The sequence below is a fragment of the Anabrus simplex genome, chromosome 6 (genome assembly GCF_040414725.1).
Source record: "Anabrus simplex isolate iqAnaSimp1 chromosome 6, ASM4041472v1, whole genome shotgun sequence".
Classification (NCBI taxonomy): domain Eukaryota; kingdom Metazoa; phylum Arthropoda; class Insecta; order Orthoptera; family Tettigoniidae; genus Anabrus; species Anabrus simplex.
Genome location: NC_090270.1, coordinates 7,064,730 through 7,092,236, shown reverse-complemented (window position 1 = coordinate 7,092,236; position 27,507 = coordinate 7,064,730). Strand labels below are relative to the sequence as shown.

General features: G+C 38.7%; 1 protein-coding gene across 3 annotated transcripts in view; it reads right to left on the bottom strand.

The window, feature by feature from the left end:
- LOC136876041 (pyridoxal-dependent decarboxylase domain-containing protein 1) overlaps nt 1-27,507 on the bottom strand; it is a 236,988-nt gene that overhangs the window by 204,545 nt on the left and 4,936 nt on the right. For all 3 annotated transcript variants that reach the window (XM_068228198.1, XM_067149657.2, XM_067149659.2), the window contains exons 3-4: nt 12,937-13,163; nt 2,759-2,948 (exon numbers count right to left, since the gene is read on the bottom strand). In XM_068228198.1, coding sequence (XP_068084299.1) covers nt 2,759-2,948; nt 12,937-13,163 — 417 coding nt within the window. The remainder of the gene's footprint in view (nt 1-2,758; nt 2,949-12,936; nt 13,164-27,507) is intronic.

Here is a 27,507-nt window from a genome sequence, read left to right as displayed (position 1 = left end):
CAAACACAATAAAACCCTAAAACAACTTTATACACACTATAACATCTGCATGGATGAATATGAAATATGACTTTAAAACAACTTTAAAAACACACTATAACATTTGCACAGATGAATATAAAATAAAATATGGTAGATGAAGTTGCATTCCATTTTAAAATCCGTTAAAATGATGACTCCGTTGTTCAGCTCTGTCCGCCGATCACTCAGGCTGCTCAAGGTTCCTCAACCCATATTGAAGTGGGAATTAATTCTTTGGATCTTACCAAGTTCATGTTTACGTTTATTTTCCGGAACCAAACTACAGAACACACATAGTGTCAACTTCATATGACAATAAACCTCACAGCATAATTTAACAGTTTTAGAAAACTAAAGTTATATATAAGCTGGACAAACCGCCATGGGTATACAACGGAGTCATCATTTTAACGGATTTTATAATGGAATGCAACTTCATCTACCATATTTTATTTTATATTCATCTGTGCAAACGTTATAGTGTGTTTTTTTTTTTAAAAGTTGTTTTAAAGTCATATTTACCGGGCGAGTTGGCCGTGCGCGTAGAGGCGCACGGCTGTGAGCTTGCATCCGGGAGATAGTAGGTTCGAATCCCACTATCGGCAGCCCTGAAGATGGTTTTCCGTGGTTTCCCATTTTCACACCAGGCAAATGCTGGGGCTGTACCTTAATTAAGGCCACGGCCGCTTCCTTCCAACTCCTAGGCCTTTCCCATCCCATCGTCGCCATAAGACCTATCTGTGTCGGTGCGACGTAAAGCCCCTAGCAAAAGTCATATTTCATATTCATCCATGCAGATGTTATAGTGTGTATAAAGTTGTTTTAGGGTTTTATTGTGTTTGCCCGATTTGACTTTGTGGCTGATGATGGCACATATCTGGTGCCGAAACTAGTACCTCATTTGAACGATATGTGATTCTTTCACATTTAATCTTTGTATTGAATAGGAGGAACCCTCTTAATTTTTAAATATTGTAATCCCACTTCAATACGGATCATGAAATTTCTAAATATTAACTTGCTACCAACAAACCCCACTGTCTCGTTCCATTTTCTTGAGAAGTTTCAATGCTGTTGGAAATTGTCCTTCAGCGCACACGTCAAAAATTGTACGACGCAACAAGTTTTTGCCGAAGTCATCTAAGTGTGTCACCGGATTCTGGCAGTGCGGGTATTCTTCGGTGAACATAAATTTACAGTTCCAGTCAGTTTAATGAACAAATTTGCTTTGATTACAATTCTTTGTTCCATACGAACACTGACACCACATACAGCTGAGGACAGTTCCAGCAATGTGGCACCATCGCCCAAAACATCTTCTGCCTCATCCTTCACTGTTCTGAAGTACTCGTGCACTTTGAACACTACTTCTCAACCTTGTTTTTGCAAAACCTGTTGTTTACTTCTTATCTCTGCTTCCATTACAATAACAATCTAGGCAATCACTTCTATGCTTGAAATCGTGCAAAATCAACATTCTATTCTCATCACAACTTACTCGTTCACCTGCTAAAGCTTCAATGATTATAACTGGAACGATAGTGGACATCATAGTATTCTGTGCACTGCCTTATACACTGGTGTGAGCTAACAGCAGGACTTGTTCGTGCAGGGAGCGGGATGGCAGAAAGTCACCTGCCTGTCATTGGTGGTTCGGACATGTTCTCATTTGCTCGGGCCCACCATTAGCTCAGACTAATGCTTACTCACATTTTTTATTTTTTTGGATATGTTCGGTTTTGTCTGGATGTCTCACTCCATACGAGCATTACGGAGAGGTTCTGAATTGAATCCAGGCTTCTAGCACGTGATCTAGTGATTAGGAATTGTATACCACAACCTCTCCTATTCTGCCGGCCAACATTCTGATGGTGAAATTTTCTTTCCTCCAACTGAACTCAAACCAACTAATTATGGTGTCAGACTATTAAAAAAATATTTGATGCCTTAACAATCTTGGTCAAAAGTCGTCGAGTGTAATTTGTGCATGTTAAAAAGAACCAAACATGATTAGAGTTTTGTTAGATTGTTGTTTAAACATGACTGCTCCGTTCTACATTTTTCATCATCACCTGTCCTTGTGTGGTCAGCATAACTGAGTCTACAGACGACGTTCTCAGTTTACTTGTTTTATTGCACCCTGCAATCCATACAATTTTTAAGATTTTAAATATTACAATTTCTTATGAAAATAAAACATGTCCATTAAGTTTTTTTTTTTTTTTTTTTTTTGGTAGTTGCTTTACGTCGCACCGACACAGATAGGTCTTATGGCGACGATGGGACAAAGAAGGGCTAGGAGTGGGAAGGAAGCGGCCGTGGCCTTAATTAAGGTACAGCCCCAGCATTTGCCTGGTGTGAAAATGGGAAACCATGGAAAACCATTTTCAGGGCTGCCGACAGTGGGGTTCAAACCTACTATCTCCCGAATACTGGACGCACTTAAGCGACTGCATGACCATTAAGTAGGAAATATTATTTTCCTAAATTTTAAGAGTGAAAATTGGGATGCAGTCACTGTGCAAAGAAATACGTTAGCCTCCTTCTTCTAACATAATATATCAGAATGGAGGATTATTACTGTCATGCTGAATAATTAGAGAATTTTACGATCTGTCCAATTTTATAATATATCTTGCACGCATAAAAGAGAGAAAATAATTATTAGCATAACAAATTTAGAATAGCAAATTTCACAAGTAAGTAGAAAAAATAACTATGTCAAGCAAGAGCTTACCTGACGACAAATATGCTGCACTACCCCCAGAGGTGAAGCCATGCTACTATAGATGATAGGTGGACTTGATGTGAATGCCTCGTAACCATCTTCTAAATATTTAGGATATTTGTAATGCAACATCATTCGGGTAATGCGGACGATTCCTTCGAGCATATCATCATGAAAAAAAGCTGCACAGTCTAGATACCTGAAATTTTAAAAGGCATCCCCATTAAAGCACGTATGTTCTCCATGTTAACAATTGAATGTAACAGTGTCCCACAAAGCTCAATTGGTGGTCTAAAAGCACTATATTACATAACAACTGCCTAGAGCAGCTACCAGTCATTCCTCCTCGCCTTTGTACAGGTGGCAGCTGAATTATGGATATGAAATTGGGGAAGAGATTTATTTCCTTACAGCATTGTTACACCAGGGCTAACAATATATTAAAAGCAAATACTTTGCTACTATACCAGACAGTCGATAGTCCTGCTACCTACACGGTACAGTGGGGCGAACTATACAATAACATACAGCCACCTGTATGATTCTTGGCGCAATAATTTATCAGTGTGGGTCACTAAATAGTCTTACATTACAGTGATATTCCAAGAAAAATAGTTATGCGCTGAACAAATTACCCATGGGAACTGATAATGACCACAAGTATTAACAATCATGACCTCACATTTTCTGTTTAGCCATGCCCTTTATAAAAGAAGTCAATCAAATACAGAGCTGTTAGTGGCACATTTCAAGACTTGAACTCTAAATGCACTCAAACTTGAGAGGCTGCAGAGTTAAGTACCATAAATTTAGTCCTTCAGAGGTTGTGGGCCTGTAGTGTAATGGTTATCACAGTCGTCTTGAGGTTGAAAGACATGAGGTTTGAATGCATTCAGTTTCAATATTTTACTGTGAGAAAATGATTTCAAAGTATTACTGGCATAGGACTGAACACCAATAAAACAAATTTAATACGGAAGTATGAGAATTCTTCATGCATAAAGTTCTGAGGGAGATCTTAGGAAATCCGTAACACTTCTTGTCAGGAATATCGTAGTTCACTTGATGCCAATATCCTCATGTAAATCCAATGTATTACGTACATACAATATTATATACTTCCGTCTTCAGAGGTAATACAGAAAATTCAACTATGGCAAAAGTGAGACAACAGAGTGTAGAGTCCAGGGAGATCAACCATACCAAAGAATAAATGACGACAAAGAGCTGAACAAAATAATGGACCAAAACTAATATTCCTCAATTACAGAGATCCTGAGCTTATTGCTTGATGCCCACTTTCCAGGTTCAGTAGTCACAAATAGTGAAGTAGAATCGAGTGGATCCTTCAGACCCGATAGAAGTGGCTGGAAGGAAGCCGCAGAAATTGTTACCCCAAGAAGGGTGAAATGGGCATTAGAATCTTTTGCCCCTTATAAAAGCCGAGAAATGGATGGGATCTTCCCAGCACTTCTCCAGGAAGCGAGCGCGGTCCTTATACCATACCTGGTCAGAATTTTTAGAGCCTGTCTCACTATGGGGTACGTGTACTCCTTGTGGCGTCAGGCGAAGGTAGTGTATATATCTAAACCCGGAAGGTCTTCACGTACTAGACCTAAGGATTATTGACCCATTAGTCTAACGTCTTTTCTTCTTAAGACTTTTTAAAGACTGGTGGATAGACATATCAGGGAGAAAGTATTAAGAGACTGTCCCCTGCATCCTCATCAACATGCATACCAACCAGGCAAGTCTGTTGAGACGGCACTACACCAGCTAGTTTCTAGACTGGAGAGCGCCTTGGATCAGCAACAACTTGCTATGGTGGTATTCCTAGATATAGAAGGGGCCTTTAACTACACATCTTTGGGCTCCATAGAACTTAGTCTAGAGAGAAGAGAAGTGAGCAGGATGCTCATAAAATGGATTACGACCTCACTGCAGGGCCGTCAAGTTCTGTTTACCCTCAACGCAGTAATGTTGAGAGCTAATATAGACAGGGGGTGTCCACAGGGAGGAGTATTATCACCAACATTATGGTGTCTGGTAGTGGATGAACTACTTACCAGGTTAAATGTTGGAGGAATTTACGCCCAAGGCTATGCAGATGACATTAGCCTGATGGCGGTGGGAAATTTCCCCAGTACAGTTTCAGAGCTCGTACAGAGCTCCCTACGTAGGGTAGGAAATTTCCCCAGTACAGTTTCAGAGCACGTACAGAGCTCCCTACGTAGGGTGGAAAGATGGTGATATGACACAGACTTGTCGGTTAATCGTCATAAAAGGAAAGAAAAATTCCACCTAACCAATACATTTATTTTCTTGTAAAGTATTACAATCTAGGACCGGTTTCGACCCTTCATAGGTCATCCTCAGCTATATCAGAATCACATTTGCATTTCTATCTTATACCTCTGAAAGATCTTCATGATATATTGTTTCATAATTTTCAGTGAAAACTTATCTTAAAAACTTACAAATTTACAAGCGTTGTGTTAAAATTAAAAATTAAAATTACAAAACTTTGTCTATTATATACATGCATTTTGGCTGACAGAATGCATCCTTGGGTTGATTAAGCATCTATCTTAGGTATTGTTGCTTATTCTGTTGAATCGATTCCCTTTTTATACTTATGTACAATCGTGAATAGACTATCAGTAAAATTTGATAAATAAAACTTGCGTGATAATTACAATAAAATATCATGTTACATCTTTACACCATATTGCTGGAGTGATATTATTTTAGGTAGAATATAAATGCGTGTTGACCTCTATAAAATATTTTTACATAAACACATAATATATTTTAAAGTCTAATCATTGTACTTTAAAGTCTAAAATACTTATTGCTTTGGATCTTGCGTTGTTATGTGGTAAAATATTGTAACAATTTGTCTTTATATAACATCAGGTATTGATAATATTTAAATATGCCGTGTATGGTAGGCTTTTAAGTCTAATGATTAAATGTCAGTTCCTTCTTGCATAAAATTACAAGTTTCATATTATGTTGATTATGTATTGTATAAAACATAAATGTCTATTAAATAGAATGCTTATCATTTACTACAGAAGTTTTTTAAAAACACTTGAATGTCTAGTAATATAGTCAATGTATTAGTGACATTGAAACGTGTTGGCCTTGATTCTTGCGTTGTATTTCCATAATTTGCTTTTTTTTTTTTTTTTTTGCAAGTGGTATTTACCAGGAGGAGGAGGCTAGACGGACCGTCAGAGCCTTTCCTATTTGAGAAAAAATTAGTTAAGACAACCTCAGTTAAGTACCTTGGGGTAATCCTTGAGGCAAGACTGAGTTGGAAGAAGCATATAGACTATAAGGTGGATAAGGCTCGCAAGATTATGTGGGCCTGTCGCAGGCCTAGCCAAAGTTACAAAAAGGTCCTGATATTTTTTTTTTTTTTTTTTTTTTTGCTAGGGGCTTTACGTCGCACCGACACAGATAGGTCTTATGGCGACGATGGGATGGGAAAGGCCTGGGAGTTGGAAGGAAGCGGCCGTGGCCTTAATTAAGGTACAGCCCCAGCATTTGCCTGGTGTGGAAATGGGAAACCACGGAAAACCATCTTCAGGGCTGCCGATAGTGGGATTCGAACCTACTATCTCCCGGATGCAAGCTCACAGCCGCGCGCCTCTACGCGCACGGCCAACTCGCCCGGTCCTGATAAATTTGAATAGGACCAGAATGCAAATGGTAGTTGGACTGTTGACAGGACACAATACCTTACAGAGACACCTACACTTCATGAAAATCAGTCAGGATCCGATGTGTAGAAGATGCGGTAGGGAGGAAGAGACCTCCGTGCATGTGTTATGTCAGTGCGAGGCTCTTGCAAGCACTAGACATCGATATCTTGGCTCACATTTTGTAAGCCTGGAGTGAGCCTGGAAGACATCAGGAATGCCAACATCCGGACGCTGGTACCCTTTATAGGAGCACTAGGGCTGGACTAGGCAAACCCGTTTAAGGGACACAAAGGGTCTTCACAGACCTACGTGTGGAGCCCTGCGAAGGCAGGGCTCACCCATTCTTTATCTATCTATCTATCTATCTATCTATCTATCCTCAATTACAGCTTTTCTTTTCCAAAATCTTAATAAAATAGTGTGGAAGAGGCTAAACACCAAATTGAAGAACTCAAAAAATTAGCAGCAAAAGTCGGACTACAAATCTCATTTGAAAAGACAGAAATCATGCCATCCTTCATGGCTGAAACACTAACTAACACAATGAATAAGAACAAACAAATTAAGATTGTAAATAAATTCAAGTATCTTAGGGAGATTATTACTTGGAACTTAAACGAGAAATTATCAGTAGAAAATAGAACAACTAAATTGAAACAAGCACAAAGTATTACTTGGCCAACCTACAAAAAGAAATGTCTCTCGATAAATGCAAAATTCAAACACTACATCTCCGTTATTAAACCTAAAGCTACCTATGCTAGTGAAACACTATTCAACTTGAACACCAAATCAACAACAGATAAATTACAGAAGACAGAAAGAAGAATCTTTAGAACAATCATAAACAAAAAACACCAAGTAGGTGGACAATGGCGATTATTACCTAATGAAGGAAACTGAGTCAATAATAGACAATGCAGAAAAGGAGGGTTGCATTTTTCTATCACATATCAAGACTACCAGAAATAGGGCACTGAAACATCTTTTCAACTACTTTTGGAAAGGTACAACCACGAATAATTGGTTCAAAGAAGTCCTAGATGATTTAGATGAATTAGGCTTGACAATGCAGCAAACTGAAGACCAAGAAGAGAAGAGGATCCAGAGAAACAGAGACCTGAGACTTAAACTAAAAACTTTTACACGCAAACAGTACACCATAACTGATGAAGAAAGGGCAGCCAGGTCAGAAAGAATGAAGAACTTCTGGGAGCAGAAGAAGAAACATAAGCCAAATTTATAGTTAATAGTCTCAAGACTTAAATGTATATGGATTTATTAAAGTGCTCCTATGTGGGCGTAAAATAATTAAAATATATATATGATATGTTGTTATCTTCCCCGTTCGACACTTCGACTAAATAGTCAGTGTACAGATCTCGGCTGAACCAAGGACTTTAATCGCGTCTGTTAATTTCTGTAGCTCTTGATTTCTTCAAATATACATGACACATCACACGACAAACCACCACAGAAACACAATAGTTAATACATCCCACCACATAGGGTTGGCGTCAGGAAAGGCATCCAGCTGTAAACCTAGGCTAAGTCCATTCAAACTGCCTACTCCAGAAAACTGGAGAAAAGGGTCAGGAAGAAGAGGAGAGAGAAGTTGTTAATTATTCTGCCTGGAGAATGGGTGGATCCTCAAACGAACTACGCTTTTAATGTTTAAGACATAGCGAAAAGCACAAATAATGTAATGCTCATTTGGTGGTTTATGATGAAAGTATTGCATATTTTAGAATTTCATTGTTGATTATTTGGATTTTTTGTTTATTTTAACGAGTATTTCCAATGAGTGCAAAGGCATTTTTCTCAACTGTAGCAAAGACAATTATTATGTAGTTACTGGGCTTGTCACACCATACCATTAGATGTTACCGCTGTCGCTGTTAGTACTCCACTCAATGCGCTTAACATACAACTATCCAGTATTGTCATAGTACAGTATTTGTTATTTTTACAAGTTCCCTTCCGTTGCACTGACACAGATAGGTCTTATGGCGACGATGGGATAGGAAAGGGCTAGGAGTGAGGAGGAAGCGGCTGTGGCCTTAATTAAGGTACAGCCCCAACATCTGCCTGGTGTGAAAATGGGAAACCATCTTCAGGGCTGCCAACAGTGGGGATCGAACTCACCATCTCCTGAACGCAAGCTCACAGATGCGCAACCCTAACCACACAGCCAACTAACTTGATGAAGTATTTGTTAAAAGTAACATGCCACTGTGATGCAACTAAGTACTAAAAAGAATGAATTACCATACAATGTATATAGAATAGGCTATTTTAAGGACACCACACTGTAGAATGACAATTCCTTTATACAGTATTTACAATAAAATATTTAGAACAGGTCTTTCAAGCTGATGCCCGTAGGTGACCTGAGCATCTGAATGTGCGATGATGAGTCTACTGCTATCAAATAACAATGAGGGGTCTGCTCAAGGCTTAACGTTCCCATCTGATGAATGAATCACCACTGTCATATACCTCACTGAGTAGAGGTTCGACCTAGGCTTTTGGCACATAATTTAGTGGTTAGAAATTGTATACAACTACCTCTCCTACTGTTCACTAATGGGACTTGAACCAGTTATTAATGGTGGTAGTGATTATTGTTTTAAGAGGAAGTACAACTGGACTGCCATCAAGAAAAATTGGAAGGTATCGGCAAAAGAAGGCTAAGGGCCACAAAGGGCTCCCGAGGTCCCGTAATCCTGATAATGTTGGGTTGACAAGAGATGAAAGTGAGAAGCCTGGCACAAGCAAGTGGAAGCAATGCCAGACTCAGCCAGGAGAACCGTGGCCATCAACCCACACTCCAGTTCAGAGCCGCTGGTCCCCTACCGCCCCCCACCCACAGGGCAAGACCTTACAAGCTTCACTACTGTACTGAATCAGAGTATCGTACGTTTCAGTGAAATGAGGCTTTCCAAGTGACATGGGGCTCCCATCATTGCAAAGCTTGAAAACGTAATTTGACCTGTGTTTATTTGCTGGAGCCAAGTGGGTTGAGATGATGATCAGCTCATTTCCTCACTAAACTACTGCTGTCTACATTACTGGTAACCTGATTGCAGTGTCATCAATTACAATTTTTTAATGAACAATTAAAAGCATAGACTAAATTATATATTCTTCTAATGGACAATTAAAATATACGAAATACTGTATACTTACATGTAATTAATCTCAGAATAGAACCGTATTGAGGACAATATATTAAAATTATAAAATCCTTTTAATAACAACCACCTACTCAATACATTATATTACTCATTGAATTATAAAATAATCATGAGGTGTCTTAAATAAAGGAACATGTTTCGTTCGACATAGCGAACATCATCAGCCTTAAATTACAAAGATTAGGTCAGGGCCCTGAGCTGAATGATAAAAATTGTTAAAAGAGTGACAAAGCCATAATAAAAAGTAAAATGATAACACTAGACTTGAAATTATAACAATATTTACAGATTAACAGCAAGCATTTGTAGAGGAATACTTTGAACAATGGCAGTCTATAAAGTTAAAACAAACAGAGGTTGTTAAAGTAAAAAGATATAGATATAGTGGATCTTAAAATATATGTCAATGCGTGAAGCATGGATTAATTATTGACTATGGAGTTCTAAAATTGAGCAAAACAAAAGTTGAAATAGAGTTTATTGAATAGTACGAGTCAAGCTGAGTCAGTTAAAAGGCGCATGGCGACGACACTAAGGTTGAAATGGCGAGAACTTCAGTAGTTAGGAATTCTGTAGGAGAGCCAACACAATGCCAGAAGGAGATACAAGTTGAACTAGTCCGTATTTACACGCTAGCAGTAGAATTAATCTTATACAACGTAGGACACCAATGTAGACTCGTTAAAAAGTAACTATAACTTGAAAGTAGGGAGAGTTCCAGCAAACCAGAGATGGATGGAGCAGATTATGGCACAATTGGAGTTAGAAATGAAGCTGTTGGCAGAAGAGGTATTCTACCCTGCTGGAAGTTATTGCAGAAGGGGCAGTAGCGTTTCTTCTCTAGAGGAGCGCGTGCAAAAGGAGTCTGTTCCCCATGTCCGGAGCGGCGGAACTACCTGTTTGTTTCTTCTTTGATGAACGGCAACAGCTGATCATCAGTATGTTCTGCTGTTGCCGTTCATCAAAGAAGAAACAAACAGGTAGTTCCGCCACTCCGGACATGGGGAACAGACTCCTTTTGCACGCGCTCCTCTAGAGAAGAAACGCTACTGCCCCTTCTGCAATAACTTCCAGCAGGGTAGAATACCTCTTCTGCCAACAGCTTCATTTCTAACTCCAATTGTGCCATAATCTGCTCCATCCATCTCTGGTTTGCTGGAACTCTCCCTACTTTCAAGTTATAGTTACTTTTTAACGAGTCTACATTGGTGTCCTATGTTGTATAAGATTAATTCTACTGCTAGCGTATAAATACGGACTAGTTCAACTTGTATCTCCTTCTGGCATTGTGTTGGCTCTCCTACAGAATTCCTAACTACTGAAGTTCTCGCCATTTCAACCTTAGTGTCGTCGCCATGCGCCTTTTAACTGACTCAGCTTGACTCGTACTATTCAATAAACTCTATTTCAACTTTTGTTTTGCTCAATTTTAGAACTTCATAGTCAATAATTAATCCACGCTTCACGCATTGACATATATTTTAAGATCCACTATATCTATATCTTTTTACTTTAACAACCTCTGTTTGTTTTAACTTTATAGACTGCCATTGTTCAAAGTATTCCTCTACAAATGCTTGCTGTTAATCTGTAAATATTGTTATAATTTCAAGTCTAGTGTTATCATTTTACTTTTTATTATGGCTTTGTCACTCTTTTAACAATTTTTATCATTCAGCTCAGGGCCCTGACCTATTCTTTGTAATTTAAGGCTGATGATGTTCGCTATGTCGAACGAAACATGTTCCTTTATTTAAGACACCTCATGATTATTTTATAATTCAATGAGTAATATAATGTATTGAGTAGGTGGTTGTTATTAAAAGGATTTTATAATTTTAATATACTGTATACTTTCGGATAATCAAGATTTTTACTAATCCTGACTGGCTTTGATCTCAATTAACCTGGCAAATATTACTATCTAATGTAGCCATGAGAAATAAGAGAATGAAAGAAGTACTTCCCAGCATTAGGAAGAGAAGTATAAATGGAGTCTCAGTACTGTACACAGAAAAAATAAAACCTGAAGCACTACAATTCATATATCAACAGCCCCAACTTTAAATCTAAGGAAATGTGGGTCTTTAACAGAAGAAAAGATACCGTACAACTTGTATAACCTAATTTTCAATACTTCGATAACAGACTGAGTGAAGTGATCCTATACGGTCATAAAATTGAAAGAAGAAGAAAATCTATGTTAAATTATCTTAATAAATGTTTTCTGAACTTATGAGGGTGAATCAAAAAGTAAGTTACACTTCCAAGTTATGGCCATTTATGAAACCACCTACTCATAGCCAACACGGCTATGACAACATACAATGCAAGTTCCCTGTCACTTTTCTTTAATTGCCTCACGCAACCGGTTCAACGTTTGACAATACGAAGCCGAGTTGATTGTCGTGAATTTTGGCATAAATTCCACGTGCACCACAGCCTCCATGTCAAATAACACAGTCACCATTACCTTTCCTGCTGAAGGTTGGACCTTGGCCTTCTTTCACAGTGGTTTTGTTTTGGAGGTGAAGTGGTGGACCCACATTTCATCCCGTGATGATTCACCACAGAAACTTGTTGCCCTCCACAGAATACTGTTGCAAAAATGCCAGTGACAATTGGAAATGTTTCCCTTGTGAACATTGGTGAGCAGACGTGGGACCGATCTTTGACACAGTTTACGAAACCCAAAGTGCTGGTGGAGAACGCACTGCCATACGAAATGTTCAGCACACTGGCAATTTCCTGCAGTGATTATGCGCCAATTCTCTCTACCGATCCCATCCACATGGTCAACATTTGCAATGGTACTGGATGTTGCGGGCCTGCCTTCGCGATGTTCATCCGTGATATCCGCACGTCCGGCGTCAAGTTGCTTACCCTGGGCGAGAAATTGCAAGCTCACCATATCAGTGAATTCATGATGAATGTCCGTGCAATTGAGCCGTTTAGCCCATAGAAATCTGATCACTGCATGCACTTCCAGTTGATGCGCCACTGAGCCTAGCCCGCTCTGCACACACAACACGATGGGATACCACACCAACCTTCCTATCGGACATATCAGCATTTACTGTAGCTTGCTCCACATTGGCCACCATCATGACATACGGTGTGCTCTTGCGGCGAGCTAGTGTGACTTATTTTTTGATTTGCCCTCATATCTTATTGCTCAGTCTATTATACATCCGCTTGTCTCAACGGTTAACCCTGGCCTGCATCATGCAATCCTTGGTGTCGTGAGAATGAAGTAACAACAAACATGGTTTGTACTTACTGAAATAGATGACTGAGCCAACGTGTCGTGTCAGAAGTGACCCTCGTTATCAACCTCTGCAGGTGAGACCTCTCCAGACCACAGGCATATGCAGCTACACTCTGAGTAACTATTGCCAGTTTGGAGATCGAGTCCAATTGAGGAAGAGCAGCAACTGTAGGATCCACAGAAGTGTCTTCTTCTGAAGATTCCCCTCGGCTGCCAGGATCTTCATGAATTATTAGATCCTATGATAAAATGAAAGCTATTGCAGATCTATAACACAGGTGGGTGGGAGCAATAACATTTGGAGCAGGACTGTTATGTCTGGATGTTATGAAAGATGCTATGAATGGGGCTTCTTGTGCTCCAATAACACCTTTTGACCCAGTGAGGAAAGCAATGGCAAACTAACTCCTCATCATTGTACACCTCATCAGTTTTTACAGGATCCCCTATGATGGTGTTATTTGACCATTTAACAGACATAGATGCTGTCTGAATACAAGTAACATAGATTTATTTTACTACCTAGGTATTATCCGCAAAACTTTCAGTGATCCTTTGGCTCCCTAATGCAGAATTGGTAGACCTCAGTTATCTTCAAGATTCGTATTGGCAACCTCTGACACAAAAATATGATTTAAACTTCATGATCGTTCCGTATTGAATAGAGAAATAAGAAGATGTACAATATTAGAAGGATCCACCTTTCAATACTTCGTTGTAAGTTGCACTAAAAAGAAGTCACAACTTGTTTATTGGGACCGGTTTCGACACATTACAAGTGTCATCATCAGCCAAATAGTAAAGTAGGGCAAGATATAAAGATCTTAAAACAACTAATACATTGAACACAGGCAAAAAATTAACATTGATTCATATCGTAGCAATTCAGTTAATGTCCAAAACACAATGATCGCAGTCAAGAGAGTAAACAGAACATCATTGTCTTGCGCCGAAAACAAATATAGTTGAAGTTCACAAGCAGGTCAAGTATGCAATTATGTAGAGTCGTTGCTAGACAGGTCTTGTAGGCATTTGTTTCTCAGGCCGAAGAGTAAAAGGTGACGTAATTGAAGTCTTAGGAAAACAGTGTAAGATTTAATTTCGTCAAATTCAAAGTAGATATATAAGTTTGAGAATAATTTAAACCATTAAAAAGAATAAAGCCAAATAAAAATATATTAAAAATAGAAAGAATTAATAAAAGAAAATTGGAATGTGAGGATCAACTCGAAACAACTTGCCGTAGTAACTGATAGATGAATGGGCGATGATAAAGAAAAAATTGGGGAAGGTTTATTAGAGAGTGGTGGTGGTGGTGGTGGTGGTGGTGATGATTATTGCTATTAGAGGAAGTACAAATGGGTAAATATCTTCTATATAACACAAAACCGAGGAAAAAAGAGGAAAATGAAGATATCGGTAAAGGGAGACAAGGGCCACGAAGGGCGTGAAAATGAAAGACTCCCTAGCCCTCGCAAACCTAACAGCGTCGGGGTCGGAAAAGAACAAGAGTTGATCAAGGGAGGTCGGACAGGATAGATGAAAGTGAGGAGCCTGGCACAAGTAAGTGGAAGCAATGCCAGGACTCAGCTAAGGGCCCCGTGGCCGCCAACCCACGCTCCGAAGTTCAGAGCCCCTGGGGGGTTAGAGAGTGCGAAGGAAAGGAAAAATGGAAGGGATCCGATATTTCGAAAAATGAAGATATCGGCCATAGGAAAACAAGGGCCACGAAGGGCGTGAAAATGAAAGACTCCCTAGCCCTCGGAAACCTAATAGCATCGGGGTCGGACCAAGGGAGGTCGGACAGGATAGATGAAATTGAGGAGCCTGGCACAAGTAAGTGGAAGCAATGCCAGGACTCAGCTAAGGGCCCCGTGGTTGCTAACCCACGCTCCGAAGTTCAGAGCCCCTGGGGCTAAGAGAGTGGGAGGGAAAAGGAAGAGAAGGGGGGGGGTGAGGGAAACTAAGGAGGATCAGGGGGGGTGTTGCGGAAGGGGGAAGTGGCATGAGAGGGTATTGTGTAAATTGTGAAAGATTGATCTCTTACTTGTTGACTTCAGGTTATTTGAAATGGAGATGAGAAAATCGAAAAGGGCATTGGGCTTCTCAGAAATATCATTCAGATTAAGATTTGGATTGAAAAACTGGTCAAGGTGTATAAAACAGTTTTCGGTGATGTCTAGGAGAGGGCCTTTATTCAGAGTGCTGAGAATTTCAATATCTTGGTTTATTGTAGTGAAAACATGTTTTGTGTCATGTATGTGTTGTCCCATTGCCGAAAATCTGTTGTGCTTTATTGCATTAACGTGTTGAAGGTACCTAATTTTGAAGTTACGACCAGTTTGACCTATGTAAGAAGAATTACAGTTGTGGCACTTAAAACGATATACGCCTGATTTAGAAAAGACACTTGTTCTATTTATGGTGTTGGAGTTATGTAATAATTCAAGGTTTCTATTATTAGTTCGAAAAGAAATCATGGTATTATGTTTTTTGAAGACATTAGCTATACTGTAGGTATTTGTATTGAATGTGAATGTGGTGTGAGCAGCTCGTTTAGGAATACCTTTTAAGAGTGTTGTGTTAGGGCGGTGTCTAAATTTGTTAATGATTTGTTCAATAAAATAGGTATTATAACCATTAAATTTGTCAATGGAGCAGATGATGTTTAGTTCCTTATTTAAGTTATCTTTTGATAGCGGAATTTTGAAGGCACGGTTAACCATACTGTTGTATGAGGCACGTTTATGTGACTGTTGGTGAAAAGAGTCATGTTTTATGGTATTAGCTGTATGTGTGGGTTTTCTATAAATCATATATGATAATGAGGAAGGTAATCTACTTATTGTTATGTCTAGAAAATTAATTGATTTGTTTTGTTCTGTTTCAAGAGTGAATTTAATATGCGGATCAATTTTATTGACGCTATTAAGAGTAGAAGCTGCATTGACAACTCTATCATCCAGCATCACAAAAGTGTCATCTACATATCTAGCCCAAAATAATACATGTTTAAAGTCGTCATTGTTATCAATGAAATTATGTTCTAAAAAGTCTAGGTATATTTCTGCTAGGATCCCAGAGGCTGGAGAACCCATAGCCAAACCATCTTGTTGATAAATTATATTGTCAAAGATGAAGACGTTGTTAGTAACTACTAATTTTAAGATGGTCATAAAATCATTAATTTCAAGTTTGCTTAAGCAACTATATGTGTTTAAATTTTTTTCAATAATAGGAAATAATTTTTTGGTATTAATACTGGGATACATATTGACAATATCGAAAGAGTGTATAGAATGGTGTGGTTGGATTTTAAAGTTATTTAATTTCTCAACTACTTCTATGGTGTCTTTTTCAGATTTATTTGATAAAAATTTGTAATTATTCTTAAGAAATTTATGAATGAATTTTGCTAATTTGTAAAGTGGGCTTGGTCTGTAATTAATAATTGGTCGAATAGGGACGTCAGTCTTATGAATTTTAGGGAGAGATTTAGCGGTTGGCAGGCCTGGATTCATGCTTAATAATTTTGTTTTTTCAAGTTCAGTAAATAAGAAAGAAGAGTTATTTAGGGTTTGTTTAAGGAGACGTTGAATTTGTTGAGTAGGATCTTTCTTTATTATAGAAAAGGAATTATTACTGAAGAAATTTTTGGTTTTTTCGATATAATCAACTTTATCCACAATTACTGTAGTGTTACCTTTGTCAGCTTTTGTGATAATGAGGTCAACTCTTGTTCTTTTCCGACCCCGATGCTATTAAGTTTCCGAGGGCTAGGGAGTCTTTCATTTTCACGCCCTTCGTGGCCCTTGTCTCCCTTTACCGATATCTTCATTTTTCGAAGTGTCGGACCTCTTCCTCTTTTTTCCTCGGTTTTGTGTTATATAGAATATATTTACCCATTTGTACTGCCTCTAATAGCAATAATCACCACCACCACCACCACCACCACCACCACCACCACCACCACCCTCTAACAAACGTTCCCCAATTTATTCTTTATCATCTCCCATTCATCTATCAATTACTACGGCAAGTTGTTTCGAGTTGATCCTCACATTCTAATTTTCTTTTATTATTTCTTCCTTTTTAATATATTTTTATTTGGCTTTATTCTTTTTAATGTTTTAAATTATTCTCAAACTTATATATCTACTTTGAATTTGACGAAATTAAATCCTACACTGTTTTCCTAAGACTTCAATTACGTCACCTTTTACTCTTCGGCCTGAGAAACAAATGCCTACAAGACCTGTCTAGCAATGACTCTACATAAGTGCATACTTGACCTGCTTGTGAACTTCAACTATATTTGTTTTCGGCACAAGACAATGATGTTCTGTTTATTCTCTTGACTGCGATCATTGTGTTTTGGACATTAACTGAATTGCTACGATATGAATCAATGTTAATTTTTTGCCTGTGTTCAATGTATTAGTTGTTTTAAGATCTTTACATCTTGCCCTACTTTACTATTTGGCTGATGATGACACTTGTAATGTGTCGAAACCGGTCCCAATAAACAAGTTGTGACATCTTTTTAGTTCAACTTACAACGAAGTATTGAAAGGTGGATCCTTCTAATATTGTACATCTTCTTATTTCTCTATTCAAAACGGAACGATCATGAAGTTTTTAACTTTAAACGATAACGCTTACCATGCAAAATCTAAAGCCTATAACTACTTAGGCCTTAAAATCAAGATTGCTAAGCTGCGCAAAGATATTAATTTTCTCAAACAGTGTATCACACATAATTTAACCCCTAATTTTCTTAAACCTACCAGTTTTAGACATCGCAATTCTTCTGATTGTTCAAGAACACAAAAGAAAGTCAACAAGATTTGGTTACCAAATGAAATTAAATTCCTTTATCGGAAGAAATCTTTCCTGAACAATCGTCTTTACGAATCTCACCTCGAAGCAACTCGCCTACTATCAAGCGCTCAATGGGACTTATTTCAAACCCATGTAGACGATAAGTTATTCTTTACATCTTCCAAAAAGCAATCAACTTTAGACAGAAAACTCAACAATCTCAAAAATATCTCTATGACAAGGAAACCTTTTACTAAATTATCTAATGAACCAAAAAGTCACAAGAATATAATTAGTAAGTTCCACCCCCCGGTTGTCAACTTATCCAAAACAATCTTAGATGATAATGACAACTTAATCCCTTCGAAAGGCCCTAAACATAACTGGCCTAACTTAAATATAAATAACAGTGTTTTTAATACAATCACTGAATCTGAATTAGCTATCAAAAAAAAATGCCTTTAGCATTACAGGACGAAATTAGACTTGATGTAAAAAGAAAACTTAATAAGATTTACACACCTAACGATAATATTAACACTATTCCCTTCGATGAACATAAACACATTCTTAACCTTAAAAAGAAAATTAAAGACCATAACTTCATTATCACAAAAGCTGACAAAGGTAACACTACAGTAATTGTGGATAAAGTTGATTATATCGAAAAAACCAAAAATTTCTTCAGTAATAATTCCTTTTCTATAATAAAGAAAGATCCTACTCAACAAATTCAACGTCTCCTTAAACAAACCCTAAACAACTCTTCTTTCTTATTTACTGAACATGAAAAAACAAAATTATTAAGCATGAATCCAGGCCTGCCAACCGCTAAATCTCTCCCTAAAATTCATAAGACTGACGTCCCTATTCGACCAATTATTAATTACAGACCAAGCCCACTTTACAAATTAGCAAAATTCATTCATAAATTTCTTAAGAATAATTACAATTTTTTATCAAATAAGTCTGTAAAAAACACCATAGAACTAGTTGAGAAATTAAATAACTTTAAAATCCAACCACACCATTCTATACACTCTTTCGATATTGTCAATATGTATCCCAGTATTAATATCAAAAAATTATTTCCTATTATTGAAAAAAATTTAAACACATAGTTGCTTAAGCAAACTTGAAATTAATGATTTTATGACCATCTTAAAATTAGTAGTTACTAACAACGTCTTCATCTTTGACAATATAATTTATCAACAAGATGGTTTGGCTATGGGTTCTCCAGCCTCTGGGATCCTAGCAGAAATATACCTAGACTTTTTAGAACATAATTTCATTGATAACAATGACGACTTTAAACATGTATTATTTTGGGCTAGATATGTAGATGACACTTTTGTGATACTGGATGATAGAGTTATCAATGCAGCTTCTACTCTTAATAGCGTCAATAAAATTGATCCGCATATTAAATTCACTCTTGAAACAGAACAAAACAAATCAATTAATTTTCTAGACATAACAATAAGTAGATTACCTTCCTCATTATCATATATGATTTATAGAAAACCCACACATACAGCTAATACCATAAAACATGAATCTTTTCACCAACAGTCACATAAACGTGCCTCATACAACAGTATGGTTAACCGTGCCTTCAAAATTCCGCTATCAAAAGATAACTTAAATAAGGAACTAAACATCATCTGCTCCATTGACAAATTTAATGGTTATAATACCTATTTTATTGAACAAATCATTAACAAATTTAGACACCGCCCTAACACAACACTCTTAAAAGATATTCCTAAACCAGCTGCTCACACCACATTCACATTCAATACAAATACCTACAGTATAGCTAATGTCTTCAAAAAACATAATACCATGATTTCTTTTCGAACTAATAATAGAAACCTTGAATTATTACATAACTCCAACACCATAAATAGAACAAGTGTCTTTTCTAAATCAGGCGTATATCGTTTTAAGTGCCACAACTGTAATTCTTCTTACATAGGTCAAACAGTTGTAACTTCAAAATTAGGTACCTTCAACACGTTAATGCAATAAAGCACAACAGATTTTCGGCAATGGGACAACACATACATGACACAAAACATGTTTTCACTACAATAAACCAAGATATTGAAATTCTCAGCACTCTGAATAAAGGCCCTCTCCTAGACATCAACGAAAACTGTTTTATACACCTTGACCAGTTTTTCAATCCAAATCTTAATCTGAATGATATTTCTGAGAAGCCCAATGCCCTTTTCGATTTTCTCATCTCCATTTCAAATAACCTGAAGTCAACAAGTAAGAGATCAATCTTTCACAATTTACACAATACCCTCTCATGCCACTTCCCCCTTCCGCAACACCCCCCTTGATCCTCCTTAGTTTCCTCCCCCCCCCTCTTCCTTTTCCCTCCCACTCTCTTAGCCCCAGGGGCTCTGAATTTCGGAGCGTGGGTTGGCGACCACGGGGCCCTTAGCTGAGTCCTGGCATTGCTTTCACTTACTTGTGCCAGGCTCCTCACTTTCATCTATCCTGTCCGACCTCCCTTGGTCAACTCTTGTTCTTTTCCGACCCCGACGCTATTAGGTTTGCGAGGGCTAGGGAGTCTTTCATTTTCACGCCCTTCGTCTCCCTTTACCGATATCTTCATTTTCCTCTTTTTTCCTCGGTTTTGTGTTATATAGAAGATATTTACCCATTTGTACTTCCTCTAATAGCAATAATCACCACCACCACCACCACCACCCTCTAATAAACGTTCCCCAATTTTTTCTTTATCATCTCCCATTCATCTATCAATTACTACGGCAAGTTGTTTCGAGTTGATCCTCACATTCCAATTTTCTTTTATTATTTCTTCCTTTTTAATATATTTTTATTTGGCTTTATTCTTTTTAATGTTTTAAATTATTCTCAAACTTATATATCTACTTTGAATTTGACGAAATTAAATCCTACACTGTTTTCCTAAGACTTCAATTACGTCACCTTTTACTCTTCGGCCTGAGAAACAAATGCCTACAAGACCTGTCTAGCAATGACTCTACATAATTGCATACTTGACCTGCTTGTGAACTTCAACTATATTTGTTTTCGGCGCAAGACAATGATGTTCTGTTTACTCTCTTGACTGCGATCATTGTGTTTTGGACAGTAACTGAATTGCTACGATATGAATCAATGTTAATTTTTTGCCTGTGTTCAATGTATTAGTTGTTTTAAGATCTTTATATCTTGCCCTACTTTACTATTTGGCTGATGATGACACTTGTAATGTGTCGAAACCGGTCCCAATAAACAAGTTGTGACTTCTTTTTAGTTCAACTTACAACGAAGTATTGAAAGGTGGATCCTTCTAATATTGTACAATTCTTACAAAAATATGAATCGCCCTGAGACATCTGGCGGTACAATTGCAACATTTAAAATATTGCTGTTATTTACACAGCCAATTCAAAATATAGATTAAGTTTGAACATGAGTGAGGAAAATCCAAAATACATCACAGGAACAACCGAGAACTTCTACATGGAAACGACGATTTAAAAAAGTCATATTGATTGATCATACTATCGATTCAATTCAGATTTTATTTTCATTCAGTTGGCAATATTACCGGAACCGTTGTAGCTCCCTCCTTACTCCTCACCCCCGTAAAATGAAGTGTCACTAAAAGTTTTGCAGATAATATAAGCCCTACTATGTAACACTAAATGTAGTCACTAAGAGAGCAACTTAACTATTTCTCCCCCATTACTACTGAAGGCAGTGGTTTCCCAGCCGTTGGGTTGCATTCTAAGTCACCAACTATACACTGAAGGGACCCCACTTGCCAATACAATGTCTTGCAGGTATCTTTCACGACTTGCAAGTTTATCATGTACTGCCAACAGTTATATTACCGTGTTGTGAAAGTCATTACCCTCCCTTCGCCATCATAAGACCTATCTGTGCCGGTGCAATGAAAAGCAGATTGTAAAAAAAAGAAAAAAAGTATTAACAGGAAATACTGCTTTTTTTTTTTCTTAAAGAGGAATATTATATACTTAACCACAAATAAGGAATTTTCTAACCAGGAAAAAGAGGTAAAGTGAAGGAATTCAGTACAGCTGTTGCCTGAAATGTCAATAAATGTTCTAGAGAAATCGCTTTTAATCAAAACGAAGTCACTGATTGCATCACCAACCAGCTGCTCTCAGTCAAGGCTCAAGATGACCAACAATACCACCATTACCGAGCTCGATAGCTGCAGTCGCTTAAGTGTGGCCAGTATCCAGTATTCGGGAGATAGTAGGTTCGAACCCCACTGTCGGCAGCCCTGAAGATGGTTTTCCGTGGTTTCCCATTTTCACACCAGGCAAATGCTGGGTCTGTACCTTAATTAGGGCCACGGCCGCTTCCTTCCCACTCCTAGCCCTTTCCTGTCCCATCGTCGCCATAAGACCTATCTGTGTCAGTGCAACGTAAAACAACTAGGAAAAAAAAAAAAATACCACCATTTGGATAGTTTCTGCCAATGTGCCTCAAGCAGGCTGTTCAGATTATGAGAAGAAAGAATTCTGGGAACGTGCATGATCATTTACATTCGAGTGCCTGGAGTGAACTTCTGTTCATTGACGGAGACCTGAACGTCCATGTGAGATTAATGCGTAGGGATATCCACAATGCTACGTGGTCAAGGATTTGGCACTCGTAACAATGAAGGCTCTCAATCCTTCAATGTGCAGTAGGTCACGATCTTGCTGTTGCCAACACCTTCTTCAAAAAAGTGATCAGCCTACCTACCTGTTACAGTGACGGACAGGTCTCCCAGACTGGTTACAGGCAGCTTCAGTGTAATTACCTCAAACGCAAAAGTCATCCCTTCGCCGCCCCCCACCACAGGCCTTGAACAAACCAGTGTGAGTTGCTGGCCACCCTTAGTAGTTCTTTTGACCCTGGCCAACCCATAGAGGATGTCTTTTTTTTATTTTTTATTTTGCATCGCACCAACACAGATAGGTCTTATGGCGACGATAGGATAGGAAAGGCCTGGGAATGGGAAGGAAGCGGCCGTGGCCTTAACACTAGGACCGCCAGAACATACTGTATACATAAAACCGCCGATGCGGTCATTTTGACCGCTGTATTGGAATTAATATTTTTATTCTCAATACGTATAGTAACTCATTATCATCATTTCAAATATGTTTATAAAACATTAATTATGGGATCTAACACGGAAAAGACTCAAATTATTTAATAGTATTGCAAATGTAATATTTTTCTAATTTATTACAAACACAAAAACATTTCTGTGAAACACACTTATCTAATAAACAAACATTGTTTTTACTTCAAATTCTTTTAGTCTAACCGGTAAAATAGTTATTAGTATTACTCATTATCAAAAAATAAAATTACTGTAACATTCCATTTAGTGCAATTTATGACGTGAAACATGTTTGCCAAATCCACGTACCACAACCTATTTGTCTCTTTCTTTTCCTTCAGTGTATTTGCCCACGCTGATGCAATCCTGCTTCTTTAGAAGCAGGAACTACATACCACGACCTTAATTATGTCCTTTGAGCAAGAACCACACACTCGCTGTTTGCACTTTCTGCAGGTAAAACTTGTCTTATTCCTGCATTTCCTCATTTGGCATTGCCTATTCTGTACATTTCCTTCCACAGGCTTCCTAAATTGGGGTTCTGTATCCACAGACTTAGGTTTTGATCCCATGTACCCCACACGAAGCTCCATTGCTAGTTTCAGGATGTCATTTCAGCGACTGATCTTCTTCCCTGCCAGTGTTTGAAAATGATCCAGGAGTTGAAATGAAATGGCGTATGGCTTTTAGTGCCGGGATGTGTCCGAGGATACATGATGAAGACGACACATACACCCAGTCCCCGTGCCAGGGGAAATTAACCAATTTTGGTTAAAATTCCCGACCCAGTTGGAAATTGAACCCAGGACCCCTGTGACCAAAGGCCAACATGCTAACCTTTTAGCCATGGAGCCTGACATTAAGGAGTTGATCGCTGCCAAGTCAAGAATATTATGAAATACATGAACAGGCCATCTTCGTGTAACAGATCGAACAGTATATTTTCTTCCCATTTGATCTACCATGTCCACATTTATTTTGTATTGTAGAAGTCTTCTGTTTCAAGAATCCTTTTGGGATTAGCTTGAAGTTCAACTTCTGAGTGCAAAGTAAAGTATAGAAGGACGTTCTTGTTTCGTTTGGAATGTTGTTTCATTGGAATGTTTCAGGAGAGTTGAGTCGTAAAGACTAGCTTTCATAGCCTTCAGAGCTTTAGGAATTTGTCTCCTTGATCATCTAATGGTTCCAACAACATCCGTACCATTACTTTTCAACTTCTTACCAAGTTTCACTGTTGCAAAGAAAGTTGTCTGTAGTCACTTTCGCCCCTTCTTTTGAAACGGCTCCACGAACTTCATTACTACACTTTCGGGTAGAGCATCGTCACGTGGTCTGAGGTCGTCTTTTCTTAGGTAAGGAAACCCACTGCACGGAAACTTTGAGTCAACATCCACAAGAAGCCAAAATTTAATTCCAGATTTATCTGGTATGTTGGGCATGTATTGTAAGAATGGGCACCTTATTTTCCTTGGAAAAAGCTGCTCATCAGCAGGCAGATTTTCACCTGGAATATAAGACAATTGACAATTTTCATTGAATTTGTTCCATACTTTTGATACTAATGCAAATTTATCAGTTTTCAAATGTTCTAATCTTGTAATTCCGACATCGAAACACAAAAACCTTTGGATTTCTCGAAAACAGTTCCTCCCCATTGTTTCACTGAAGAATGGTGGCCCCCACTTTTTAGACCAGAGTTCATCAGGTTTAGTGCTACTGGCTCCAAGTACACCATGAGCATACACTAAGCCAATGAATGCCTCCAGTTTTCTAAATTTACACGCCACAATTTATCTCCTAAAACGCATTTTGCTTCAGTTTCCGTAGAGTGTTTGATGTGTTTCAATATAGATTCATCAATAAAAACACGCCATGCACACGCTACACTGTCGTCAGAAACATACCGCTTTCAGTATGGAGTAGGTCCTGGATTTTCTTTCAAGATGTTGTGATAAAGCATCCTGCCAGGTGTAGACTTCACAAACTCTCCTACAGTCCACTCCGTGATGCCATCTGTACCTAGTAACGTATTACTTGGTCCTGGGAGGCTTGTGTTGATGCGTCCTGTCTTTTTTCCAGCTTTTCGTATTACATTTTCTACTGGTGTAATAGAACAATAGAAAACTTTCAGTTCTTGGCCTACACCAGGCATAATTGCAGTCTAAATGCTGAATTTCAGTACCAGGTTGTAATGTTGACATCAAAATGACGTATATCATTATGGAATTGTGACAGTTGAAGAATGTTCGCTACTCTCAGAGTTTTTTTTTTGCAACGGGCTTTACGTCGCACCGACACAGATAGGTCTTATGGCGACGATGGGATAGGAAAGGCCTAGGAGTTGGAAGGAAGCGGCCGTGGCCTTAATTAAGGTACAGCCCCAGCATTTGCCTGGTGTGAAAATGGGAAACCACGGAAAACCATCTTCAGGGCTGCCGATAGTGGGATTCGAACCTACTATCTCCTGGATGCAAGCTCACAGCCGCGCGCCTCTACGCGCACAGCCAACTCGCCCGGTTCAGAGGAGAGTGACCCATTAGCTGCCTTTAGAAAAATTATAAAGAAAAGAATGAACAATGGCTGTAGATAGACTATCAGAGTTTCATAGTTGTGCTTACATTATTGCAGGGGGAATAATTATAAACAAATGTTATCTCAACCAGAGGAATAAGCACATGTTCTAATACATTTTATTATGATAATCAATACAGCGGTCAAAATGACCGCTCCAGCGGTTCTGGTATACTCGTTACCTGCGTCCTAACCAATGAAGCAGAATTAATTACATTTAATATGGATGATTCTGACCGGTAATCAGGAAAAGTCACTGGAGCTCTTTGCAATACGACAGAAAATGTGGTCAAAATAAGGCTTTGAAAACGTATAGCGGTCATTTTTACCGCTCCGGCGGTTCTAATGTTGATTAAGGAACAGCCCCAGCATTTGCCTGGTGTGAAAATGGGAAATCATGGAAAACCACCTTCAGGGCTGCCGACAGTGGGATTCAAACCCACTATCTCCCAGATGCAAGCTCACAGCCGTGCGCACCTAACCGCACGGCCAACTCGCCCGGTAGAGGATGTCTGGAATAACATCTTGAACCATATTCACGCTACTGCAGGTGAAGTCTTAGTATTCCCTTTCAGTACAGCGTGTTTGTAAATATTCATTTCATTCATATTCTAAAGGCAAGGTCTTGTCATGACACCACATTTGTCTCTCTTCTGCTGAGCGTTTCAGGTCAACATATTTTTTCAAATTCAGCCTGTCCATCACGGAATCCAGATACTTCATGCTCTGCCTTCCTCTTCCCTTCTTACCCAGAGCTTTTCCTTCGAGCATAGTCGTGAGGAATGTGTTATGTCGAAGTGTATGGCCAAGGAATTTGGGTTTCCTCTTTTCTACAGTGCTGATCAATTCCCTTGTTTCATCTATTTCCTTAAGGACCCTATTGTTTGACTTTTTCTCTGTCCAACTTATTTTCAGCATCCTCCTCCATATGCGCATCTCCATTGCTTCCAGGCGTTTCATATCCTGTTTTGCTAAAACCCATGTTTCACAACCATACAACAAAACACTCCACACAAACATTTTGGCAAATTCCTTCCTAATTTTAATGTTAATGTACCTGCTTGTCAAAAGCTGTTTCGTGTTACTGAACGCCCCTCCTGACTTCTGTGGTGCACCTGTTGTCCTGTGTGATAATGCTTCCCAAGTAGCAAAACTGACTTACTTCTTGTACAGTTTCATCATCTATCTTAATGTGTATTAGTATCTCCTCAGTTGATTTCTCAACAACTAACACTTTTGTTTTTGAGATGTTCAGTTTCAATTTTGATTCTTGTAGTGTTGATGTTAAAACTCGTAGCATTGTACTTATTTCCCTCTCTGAATCTGCAATTAATGCAATGTCATCGGCAAACCTTATACAGTGGGTTTCTTGTCCATTAATTATAATTCCTTTTTTTTTGGCTTCAGTTCTGATATGGCCTCAATGAAAATGTTGAACAAAAATAGAGATAGCGCACAACCTTGATCATTACTCCAGCCCGGCTGACAAGGCTTGCACACCCGCGGAACGACTGTCATTTGTTTACATGCTTGCAGCCTTCTCGGGAAGGATGTTGTCAAGCGGAGCTCAGTGCTGCCAACCTTTGTACTTAGGAACTAATGAGCGAGTGGTGCTTCGATAGCTGGTGGTGGTGATTACTATTACACAATTGGTGAGGAGTTGTTCTTGCCGTGTGGACGTTAGGATAGGACCTGGACAAGACCAGTGATACAGGGACAAGCAAAGGGGGTCTGGAGGCGAAGTGGCCCTATGCCTCTAGTTTCGCGTGGAAACACGAATGGTCTGGACTGGTTCTTGCCGTGCGGACGTTAAGGTAGGACCTGAACAAGACCAGTGATATAGGGACAAGCAAAGGGGGTCTGGGGGCGTAAGCCCCCACATTAGAAGCCGCGAAGCGGCCCTAGGCCTCTAGTTTTGCATGGAAAAACTATTGGTCTGGAATGGTTCTTGACATGCGGACGGTAGGATAGGACCTGGACAAGACCTGTGATATAAGGATGACAGCTTTTCTTGCGCTTTTATTGTGCTGGGGTTGGTAACAGATTATGATTAACAT